The 11,960-nt window shown below is 40.7% G+C and overlaps 1 protein-coding gene across 1 annotated transcript in view; it reads left to right on the forward strand.

Moving 5' to 3' along the window:
* Positions 1-9,546, forward strand: part of GPRC6A (G protein-coupled receptor, class C, group 6, member A) — a 25,254-nt gene extending 15,708 nt beyond the window's left edge. Inside the window, exons 4-6 of the mRNA XM_015409087.1 lie at positions 3,795-4,007; positions 5,403-5,526; positions 8,414-9,546. Coding sequence (XP_015264573.1) covers positions 3,795-4,007; positions 5,403-5,526; positions 8,414-9,546 — 1,470 coding nt within the window. The remainder of the gene's footprint in view (positions 1-3,794; positions 4,008-5,402; positions 5,527-8,413) is intronic.
* The last annotated feature ends 2,414 nt before the right edge of the window (positions 9,547-11,960 follow it).

The raw sequence follows: 11,960 nt of genomic DNA on the forward strand, positions 1-11,960 counted from the left end.
AATGAAGCAGAAGTAGATGTTTTTCTGGTACTCTCTTGCTTTCTCCATAATCCAGCGAATGTTGGCAATTTGATCTCTAGTTCCTCTACCTCTTCGAAACCCAGCTTGTAGTTCTGACAGTTCTCTATCCACGTACTGTTGAAGCCTAGCTTGTAGGATCTTGAGCATGACCTTACTAGCGTGTGATATGAGTGCAATTGTGCAATAGTTTGAACATTCCTTGGCATTGCCCTTCTTTGGGATTGGAATGTATACTGACCTTTTCCAATCCTGTGGCCACTGTTGCATTTTCCAAATTTGCTGGCAACTTGAGTGCAGCACTTTAACAGCATCATCTTCTAAGACTTTGAATAGCTCAGCTGGAATACCATCACCTCCACTAGCTTTGTTGTTAGTAATGCTTTCTAAGGCCCATTTAACTTCACATTCCAGGATGTCTGGCTCGAGGTCAGTGATTATACCATCGTGGTTGTCAAGGACATCGAGGTCTTTCTTGTATAGTTCTTCTGTGTATTCTTGCCATCTTTTCTAATCTCTTCTGCTTCTGTTAGATCCCTACCGTTTTTGTCCTTTATCATGGGCAGCTTTACACTGAACGCTCCCTTGATTTCTCCAATTTTCTTAAAGAGATCTCTAGTCCTTCCCATTCTATTGTTTTCCTCTATTACTTTGCATTGTTCATTCAGGAAGGCCTCCTTATTTCTCCTTGCAATTTTAGGCAATTGTAATTCTGCTAAACTTAAAACTTAAAACACTTTTAAGTATAGGCACACAGATACTTTAAAACTTCTATTAATAAATTTATTTAACTCATTAGGACACACAGGGGGGTGTCCTCGTTCAAACAGTTCAAAGCCGTTTTTCTCCTGTGAGTCATGCTGCTCCAGCCTTACTGTTCTATTCTGCAACATTTTTAGCAGATAGAGAGAACTGTACTGTCCCTTAGCACATTCCTTTTTGTCTGGCGGGGCCGGCTTTTAGCTTTGCTTAGTACAGGAGAAAAGTTTGGTCAGTTTAAAACAAGGCCTGTCTTGGCCCAGCAAGACTCCATTATTAATAAAATCATCATTAATAAATGATAGGCCAGTGGGATTGCTTTACAAAGGGACAGGGGGAAAAGACTTGTCCACTTTAAACACACGCTATTTGGGCCTATCTTCCTTATGAATTTCAAAGCCATCAACATTAGCTCTGGGGATATTAATGCCAGCTAAGCAAAATTAGCAATAATATATTCAGAACTGAGCACTTTTACAGTGCCATCCTGCTCCTAAGCAGAGTTACACACTTTTAAGTGCATTGACTGCAGTGGCAGGGAATGGCTTTTTAAAAAGAAAGCCTGAACAGGCTCTGTGGAGGCAGGGCTCCTGCCTACTCTCCCCAAGTTATATTACAGTGCTAAAACAAGGTTGTTCTGAGGATAAAACAGAGGAGAGGGGAACAGTGTAAGCTGCTTTGGCAGGAGAGAAATTAGAAGTGGGGATAGACAAATGGCAGATTATGAAAGGAGAAAAAAAAATGAAGGGGGAGAAAAGTATGGGATAGAGGGAAAAGACAATGAAAAATTATTTTCCTATCACACCCTAACAGGGTTGCTCCTTTGCAAGATCTGGCTGTGCAGAAGCTAGGTGGAACTAAAGGAAAAAAGGAAACCATAGACCTTGTTAGGAGGCTGCATCCTGGCAAGGACTGTAGCTTTTAACCAGCCTCCTCTCCAAGTAAACTTTGCTAAAAGGCCTAGCAAGCAGACGCTGGTCCCGGTCACACAAGCGGGATACTGCACCACTGAAGGGAGGCAAATTAGAGCCTGAGTAAAAAGAACCATGTTAGCGCAATCCGATGCACCCCCATGGCTCCGTGCTCCAGCCTTCGGCAGGCGATCAGATATAGCGCGGCAAAACGGATGTTGCGCGTTAGTGTGCATGCGTGGGAGAGGGAACGGTGCTGGCTGTGACAGGCTACCAGCGCTTCCCCGATCAGACGCCTGGAGTTGCCGCGCGTCATCCGGAAGGTAGTGCTCTGTTGCCAGTACCTTTTCAATGCGCATTTTCGGGCCAAAGGGGCGGATGCTTGACGCTTCCCAGGTGTTGCAGTATGATAGCGCCCATTTGATGTGCCCTCAACCCGTCCATTTTGCGGGGCAAATATTCCCGTGTGACCGGGGCCACTGAGTGTTTTTTTCTGAGCTCTGCCTTTCCTGTGCCCCTAGTGGTTGCAATCAGAACTGCATTAGAAAAAATGGTTTTAAATGTATTATGTGAATGCACCAGGATGTTGGCTTCACTGGCCCTCTGGCTGACTTGGGTCCCCTGAATTTTATCCCCTCATTCCCCCCCCCCCAGCAGCCCTGCAGTTTGCTAATTTTAGTTTCTAGGGAGAGATTTGATCTAGTACCCACTTATTTGTCTTTTTTTGATGGTACATGGTATCCATAAAACTCTCCTCCAACACCACATTTCAAAGGAATCAATTTTCTTCCTATCAGCTTTCTTCACTGTCCAGCTTCCACACACATCCATAGCAATGGGGTATACTATTGTATGAATTATCTTGGTCTTGGTCATTAGCAACGCATCCTTGCAGAAGGATCTTTTCTGGCTCTGGCTCCTCCATTGCTGCCCTTTCCAGTCTTATTCTGCTTCTGATTTCTTGGTTGCAGTCTCCCTTTTGGTTGATAATTGAGCCAAGGAATAGAAAATCTCTAACAAATGCAATTTCTTCATCATCAACTTTAAAGTTGTGTAATTCCTCAGTAGTCATTACTTTTATCTTCTTCATATTCAGCTGTAATCCTGCTTTGGCACTTCCTGTTTTAAATCTTCATCAATAGTCGTTTCAAGTCTTCGATATTTTCTGCCAGTAATATTGGTGTTATTTGCATATCTCAAATTGTTAATGTTCCTTCCACTAGTTTTCACTCCACCTTCATCTAAATCTAATCCAGTTTTTCTTATAATATACTCTGTGTACAGATTGAAGAGACAGGGAGATAAAATGCAGCCTTGTCTGTCACCTTTGCCAACTGGAAACCATTTGCTTTCTCTATACTCTGTCTTAACAGTAGCCTCTTGTCCAGAGTACAGGTTGTGCATCAAAGCAACTAGATGTTGTGGCACACACATTTCTTTTAAAACCAGGGGTCATTTCATGCAGGAGCGCACAGGAGCAAAGCTCTGGCAGTAAGGAGCCCAGGAGGTGGGCACATGCAATGAGCCCCACCCCTTGCTCCCAGCAGTCCTCAGGCGGGGCACGAGGAGCAAGAAGCAGCCAGGTAAGTTGCAGAGCCCCCCCTCCAGCCCGCCTTCAGGTACAAACTTTCCCTCCTCTGTGAGGGCAGATCTGCGTGTCCCTCCCCCCATAGCTAGCAATCCAAAACAGACCAGTGGCACCTTTAAGACCAAGTTTTATTCAGGTACAAGCTCTCCCTCCTCTGTGAGGGCAGATCTGCATGCCCCCCCCATAGCTAGCAATCCAAAACAGTCTAGTGGAGCCTGAGCAGTGGGTGTTGCCTTCTGACATACTTCCAGTGATTTCTGTACACTGATTATTATACTTCCGTACACTGGTTATTCTTGCTCTTAATCTCATCTAGTTTTGCAGGTCCAATTTAGGAGCAAATCTGTTTTAGCAAAGATGTCCACATGGGCCAGAAAGCTTTCATCCCTATAACCGCCTAAATGATTAACTATAAAATTAAGTTGTTCTGTATTGCCATTTCTTAAATGCTGATGAATGGAATCCCTTTTCTGTAAGTGACATTGACTTTGTGTGACTGCTTATGTTCCCAATTGCAGTTGCTTGAAGAACTTAAAGATATAAAATTCACTGACAATGAAAGGGATGTCTATTTTGATTCTCATGGAGACATTAACACAGGCTATGATGTACTGGTTTGGAAGGAAATTGATGGACGAATGGTGATTACCAACATGGCAGAGTATGACCTGGAGCAAGATGACTTCATCTTTGCTGATGAGGAGGATGAAATTGAACTCATGAATCTAAAGGTATCTGCAAGCTCAAACGTGAACTCATGCAGTGAAAATGGGGCTTAAGCACTTGTCAACATAAGCTGACAAGAGCTTCCTGTGTTCTTGGTTTCAAACTTTAGCACATGACCTTGGAAGTGTGGCAAGTTGTACATGAGGAAAAATGGAGATGGGTGGGAGGTTGCACCAACAGTTTTGTGCCCAATGATGGATTGTACCAAGCCTGCAGTTCTGCAAGTCTGCCGTATGACCTGCCAGGAACAAGTTCAGGCTGCAGGTGGTTGCTTTGTAGCAACTGGTAGAATAGGCGAGCTTAAATTCTACTGAATTTTATTATACGCTTTACACTGGACACTAAGAGCCTAACCAGACCTTACAAACTGCATGAGTTTGTCATGGAGATGAGTTCAGTGGCAGCTTATGAATATATGAGCAGCAGCATGTGCAAGCTTTCAGTGCATCTGCTGCCTCCCGATGGAACAAATAACCCTTCCCCTTGCAGCCCTTGGGCTGTTTCAGCTGAAGAAAACAGCGTAGGGGAGAAGGCAATTTCCCTCACTTTTCCCGTGCAGCAATCCCAATCCAAATTGAGCCATGCAGCATGTTTACTCATGAGCTGCACCAGGAACTAGTCCCTACAGTATAGCTGCAAGTCCCCATGTTGAACTTGTGCAGTTTGTAACATCTAGTTAGGGTCTCAATTTACAGAGAGATGAAAGTCATTTGAGGGACACTTTGCTTCCTATGTAATATCTATATACATGTCTTTGCTCCATTGTCAACACAGTTCAAAAACCTGTTTATTATAACCAAAAAAGTGGCAACTGAGCATTGCATAAGCAGTGATCACTTTTTCGGACTGCCTTCAGCTCTCAGAAGAAAGCATGGTTTGTCTTTAGCATAAAGCACATGCATAAAACTTTCTATTTTGTCTAAATATTTTACAAGTTACTTATACCAGAAGCATACATTTCCTTCAGAATTTTATTCTGTCAGCATACTAGTTACATAAAGTAAGTGTGAAAGTACACTAATGGCTGAGCAACAAACTGGTTGAAATCTTGATTTGGACAGGAACTTACCAAATGCAAGCCACTCTGTCAGCTTTTGCCCCTATTTGCAATAAGGTGGTAGTGTAGCCACACAGGATTGTTATAAGGGTTACAGCAAGGTAATATAGGTGAAATATTTTGAACACTGGAAAATATTTCACCTATATTACAAATGCTAAACATTATTTAAAGTCCAAACTTTTATTGACTTATATGTGGCTTCAAAGTTGATGTTTTATTTTTTAAAATTGTAAGGTCAGATTACCAAAAACGATGGATGGTTATTTTAGAATGGAATATATGATTAGCACTTGATTATGAGTGGAACTTCACATTTGATCGTTAACCTTTCAACTTGCAGAATGTTCAGTCCAAATGTTCCAGGAAATGCCACCCAGGACAAGTGAAGAAAGTCTCTGCAAGCCCACATACGTGCTGCTACGAATGTATAAGCTGTCCAGAAAACTACTACACTAATCAATCAGGTGACATGACCAGAATGTTAATCTTCTTTTTTAAAAAAATTAGGCATGTTTGTAACCTGAAAATAAAATGTCAGAGAGCCAGTTATCTCTGTGCCTGGTCCTATGTTCTGTGGTTGTGATGGGGGAAGAGAGCAATTGGCATTTACTCAAACTTTATTTTCAATAGCAGCCACCCCACAAAAGCCAGTGTAGTGTAGTGGTTAGAGTTTCAAACCCAGGTTTGATCCCCACTGTACTGTGAAATGTCACTCCATGACCATGGGCCAGTCATTCTCTCTCAGTTAGGGTTGTCAGGTCCCCTTGCCATGCTGGCAGGGGGATTTGGGGAGCATTCCAGGACATCCCCGATATGATGACATCACCTGGAAGTGACGTTATCATGTCAGCGATGCTCTGGTTTGAAGGCAAAACTCTATGGTTTTAGGCCAAATTTACCATAGAGCTTTGCCCTCAAACCAGAGCATCCTGCGCGACATCCCTGATGACATCACTTCTGGGTGATGTCATCACATTGGGGACATTGTGCATGAATGTGGCTGTTTGGGGGCAGGGTTTCCCCTGCCAACCACCTGGCTGATGGTGGGCTGAAGCCCCCAAAAATGGGAGAACCCCCACCAGGACCTGGGGACTGGAACCCTGCTCTCAGCCTAACCTACCTCACATGGTTGTTGTGAGGATAAAATGGAGGAGAGGGAAATTATGTAAGCCACTTTTGGTACCCACTGAGGAGAAACGTGGAATATACATAAAGTAAATGATAATATTGCTGAATATAGGGGGCAGATAAAAGGTAGGTTGGCTGATATGTGGGAAGGAGAGGAGGAATCAGGAAAAGGGAAGAGTCTATGGAGTCTTTCAGAAAAGAGAATGAGGAAAATGAGGAGAGAGGAAAACATGATGTCCTTTGCAAGTCCTTGAGAGTCCTCTGCATGTATATCCCTATTCATGATTACCCAGTTAATGGCTGGTGTTAACTTTTAAACCAAGGATGAGATTAAATCTCTTAAACTTGCTGGTTCTATCCAAATATTCCCATCTTAATTTCATTTCTCTTTTGTAAGAAACCCATGAGTCTTTGGTTTCACACCATTTTGTTTCCTTGCATCAACGGTTCCCATTTAAATTAATGCTATTTAGTGTTTTGGTGTCTATTATGTATAAATGGAATATATTCAGTAGCTGCCCTCACTGATCAAAAACAGGAATACTGAGGGCTATGGTAGACATTTCTACTAACCGAAGGGAGATGTGGATCTTGCAAAAACCCACAAAATGCTGATTTTTTTAAAAAAAGGTAATGCCCATTTTAGGATTGCTGAGAAAACTCTTCACAAGGTTTCTGTGTTGCACCATGTTGTAGGGGAATCAGCTGTAAGCTTCAGTACCCTGTGCAAAGCATTGGTGACAGGTGGCTCACCTGACACTTTGAAGAACTCTTCCTTAAGAGGCTAGTGGGAGTGGCTGTACCAGGGAGCTTGGGCAATCTGTTTAGTTGTGGAACCAGAATACATACATAGAGTTTTCCATACTGACAGTGGAATAGAAAAAGTAAGTTTTTATACAAGCTGTACAGGATAATGTGGAGAAATGTACAGAAAATACATGTCTTCAGAAGTTATTGGATTCTGGAGTTGAGAAATATTCTGATTTTGGACTACAACATTTTGTACTCCCATTTACTCACTTTCTCACCCTTCACATTTGCAAGTAAGCAGGTGGTTATAAAGTCACAGGATATGTCCAATGCAGCAGCTTTTGAAACAAAATGGAATTGCAAAGGTCCACAATTTCAAGAAGAAGGGGAGCGAAACCCCAGTAGTATTACTTGCCAGACCTCCCATTCTCTTAACTTTATGCAAAAGTTAAGATATGCAAAACTGACCACTAGATTAATGTGTCTGTATGCTTTTTTTTAAGGTGTTCCTTTACTTGCAAAATGATTCTGAAGTATCTTTAGCAAAATTCCAGTACAATTAATTTTGCCAATGTGTATCATGACAGCACTGAACAGTGTTGAAAACCCTGATAGAGGCAATGGTAGATCCAGATGGAATTTGGAATATGTGATGATCTAAGAGCCATTTTGTTCAGATGCTAAGAAATCTCAAGAACAAAGTGAGAGGGGAGAAACTTTCACTGCCTACGAGTGATTTGGCAAAGATGTTGTTGCTTACATTTCTGCTCTAAGGACTTGGGCAATAGGGAACCCCTGAGGGGCAGTTAATATTCCTTCCTTCCCTGAGGCAGCGATGCTCAGTGGTTTGGGGGGCAGGCACTGAACGTGTTCAGGGTATTGTAGCAACAACTTATTCCAGATAAAAAGATAGGGGTTTGTTTATAGACAAAAGTAGAAAGTACAGGTGGAATATTAGTCCAGTTCTAATTGGAGAGTCAATTGACTCAGGTAAAACACAATGGCAAGGAGAAATAAACAAATAAAAACATCAAAGTAGCTAAACAGATTCCCTAGCAGAATCAAAACACCTTGTGGCTGCAGGTGTAAACACGTCTCCTTGCTCCTTCAGTGTGGTCAGAGACAAAACAAAAAGCCAATGGCTCAGTGACTGTTTTTATAGATTATTTGAATTCTACAGGCCCATTTATCCCTGTCCTTCCTTGCTAAAACATTGCTGACAGGATAATACCTCAGGCCAAACCTGTAGTTATAATTTAAAGAGAGGTTTCTGTGCAGTTCAGGAATCTATATTATCATTATTATCACCATCATAATTAGTAGTGTTCATCAATTGACTTGGAAGTCTTAGTTCTGGCTTCAGGGAGCCCCCAAACCTGAATGCCACTTTCCTGGGGCCCAATCTCTTCTTCAGTAATATGTATGCTATGAATAGAACTAGTTTTCAAGACTCCTATTTTTCTCTGTATGCAGATATGGATTACTGCATTTTATGCAACAACAGAACCCACTGGTCCCCGGTGAACAGTTCGACATGCTACAAGAAGGTGATACAGTACCTCAACTGGAATGACTGGTTTGCTGTTTTGTTACTGGTTCTCTCTGCTCTTGGAATTGTGCTGATTTGTGCCATTATCATAATATTTACTAGGAACGTAAATACTCCTGTTGTAAAGGCATCGGGTGGCCTAACTGTCTGCTATGTTATCCTCCTCTGTCATTTCCTTGCTTTCGTTAGTACAGGCTTTTTCATTGGCAAGCCAAAACCCTACAAATGTAAAGCCCGGCAAGCTCTCTTTGGCATCAGCTTTGCACTCTGCATTTCATGCATTTTACTTAAGTCCCTGAAAATTTTGCTGGCCTTCAGTTTCGATCCCAAGATACAAAAAATCCTGAAGTGTCTCTACAAACCCATTCCCATTGCCTCTCTTTGCACTGGTGCCCAGGTTTTGATTTGTGTGGTGTGGATAACAGTCAGAAGCCCTTTCGTTGAGGAGAATTCCTCCATTCGAAGGATTATTATACTGGAATGTAATGAAGGCTCCACGGTGGCCCTTGGGATCATGTTAGGTTACGTAGCACTTTTGGCTTTCATATGTTTCATATGTGCCTTTAAAGGCAGGAAACTACCTGAAAACTACAATGAAGCAAAATTTATAACCTTTGGCATGCTAATCTATTTTATTGCATGGATTATATTTATCCCTGTCTACACAACCACTTTTGGCAAATATTTGCCGGCTGTTGAAATCATTGTCATTTTAATATCCAACTATGGGATCCTGAGCTGCACATTCTTTCCCAAATGTTATATCATTTTGTATAAGCAAGAGGCAAATACCAAATCAGCCTTTCTGAAAATGCTTTACAACTATTCATCCAAAAGTGCAGGGAATCTCAGTGTAAACCAGAGTTCTTTGGACTCTAAGAGTGGGACACCTCCAATTCCCAGCACAAATGCTTGCTGTAAAACGAAGGGTGATAAAAACTGGCTGAATGGCAGCTGCCACTTCCAAGCATCTGGGTACAAGGAAATGATAGGCGATGTACCACCAAAGATATTAACTGGGCCTGCAATCCCAAGGAGAAGACTATCCAGCATATGACGAGACAGCTTGAAGGCAAGAGGCTAGGTGACAAGACGCCTGTTAGACCCATTCTCAGAGGTGTCTTCTCTCTTGATACCCCATCTCAGCACTGTTTTCAGCATGCAAGAGATACATATCTACAAGTATAACGCTGCTTTCCTGTAAAGAGTGGTTAGCAAGAGAGTCCAGGACATGTACCACTTTCCCTCTTTCCTCCAGACTCTAGCACATAATTCCCATTTCCTTGTTTGCCTTAACTGAGGTTAAGTGTGACATCTAGTCCATCAATAATAATTAATGCTAGTCAGAGTTCACAGCATAGCTGGATTTAAAACTACGACTTATTTAACAAGGACTCTGGTTAGCATCAGTGCAAATGTGTTTCTGAACTACAGGATTTTGTTTGTGCTTTTTAAAGATGAAGGTTAAAGATGAAGGTTAAGGAATACCTTATATCCCTTCCACTTTGGTGACTGGGATGAATAGCAGAATGTAAGGAAATATGCTATCCTTTATCCTACAAATAAAGGAGACTACTTTTGAAGGACAAATGACCACTCAAAATTTCAGACACCAAGTCCCAAGGTCTCATTTTTAAACAATGACATGGTAAGTCCTCCATTTAAATTAATGGTGCCATTGGTCCAAAATTCAGCTTGATAATTGGTTTCCATGATGAAGTTAGCCTACTACTGCACAAATGTCTTAGTTGTAACTGTGGAATATTTTCCTTTTGTGTGAATAAGTCTGGAATGTGTATAAATCAAGAGTAGCTGAAGTATTTTAAAATCTTGAATTATTTTATAATTTTTGAAGTGCTTCCACCTGTAATAAACTACTTAGTAATCCTATTCAATAATGTATATTTAGAATGCTTAGTAGGCTGTTTCTGTTCCAACATGATTTGATTTTCCCATTGAGTTTGTGCTAACAGTAATGGAATCATAAACTAGGTTGCATCCTATGAAGAAAGGAACAATTATTGAGCTACTTACACTCATGGTTCATAGGATTCAAACCAGTATTATCTTATTAATTGTCCATTTCTTCATCTGTAAATCAGTATATATAACAATAGGAGGAAATATGGATTTCATTGAAGCAAATGAAAAAACTCCCATTAAAATTATTTTGGTGTCATATTTTCACCCATTGTTCTTGTGACAAAACCATAAATTATGTGTGTGGATACACACACACACACACATATGTGCACTCATTTAGGATTAATGCACATTACAATTGTGTTTAGAATATAATTTGTGAGATTACCTGTGTAGACAATGTCTGAGTTTTTGAAAGGAAATATATGTACATATATATTTGTAAATATTTATTTGTAAATATTGTTGCCAATACCTCACAAGTCATCAGTGTTAAGTATTATGACATTTAAAACTGGAATTCCTGAAGTCTGGCTGCGTTTGTGGCTCCAAATTACTCTGAAAGCAGAATATATTAGTTTTTCAGCATACATCAGTGTTGGAATGCATGTGTGTATATTCAGATCTTCTAGATATAAAAGAAAGTATATAATTGAATGTTGTTTAAAAAAATTAAATTTTAGTTGGCTTCTGAAAACTTTTTTGTGAACATGGAATAACCCTTCCATCCATTGATCTCCAATGGCTTTGTTACATTTTATATATGAAGTAGCACCTGAGTCATGAAAAATAGAATGTAGCTATTAGTGAACCTGGAACAGGAGTGAGGATACACAATACAAAAATCTTTCAAAGTTACAGAAGCAAAAGTCATGGAATTATAGAGGGAATGTAGAAATGCAAGATGAGGAAAAGAGTCTAGAAAGATAATGTGATGGGTGAAGAGAGCAAAGGTATATCTACAAACAGATAAAACAGCTACAACTTGGTAAAGAGGGTTATACATGGTGGTCATTGATGAAAGGAGGAGGATTAACAATTGCAAACCTTGAAGAGAGAAACAAATGCAATAATCTATACCTGGTGGGGCTCCAAGTACAATGGAAGGGAAGGATGTAATTTCATTCATAGGGACTCTACTGAAAGAACAACTGGAACTCTCAGATTCTCTAATCTTTTATCACCCCATTTACTATGGACAGGCTTTTGCCGGAGGAAAGATACATGGGATTGGTGATTCCTATGTGTGTTTATTCAAGCTTGGACCGGTCCAGATTTGACATTCAACCATAATCATTACTACATTTGACCTGATGAAGTACTTCTGTTGAAACGGGCAGAAATCTGGTTGTTTGTAAAGTCTCATCTTCTGATCTTCTGATTGCTATTCTCCTGAATGTTTTTCATGGAATAATTGGACATTACTCCACTGGGAAGTTATATTTTGGATTTGGTCAATACCGTTTTGATTCCACATTATATGCTGAGTTCTCTTGACATCATTTACTGTGATTTAATATGTATCAGTATGTTAGGAGGTTCTATAAC

This window comes from Gekko japonicus, unplaced genomic scaffold, assembly GCF_001447785.1.
Source record: "Gekko japonicus isolate JY-2015 unplaced genomic scaffold, Gekko_japonicus_V1.1 scaffold50, whole genome shotgun sequence".
NCBI lineage: Eukaryota > Metazoa > Chordata > Lepidosauria > Squamata > Gekkonidae > Gekko > Gekko japonicus.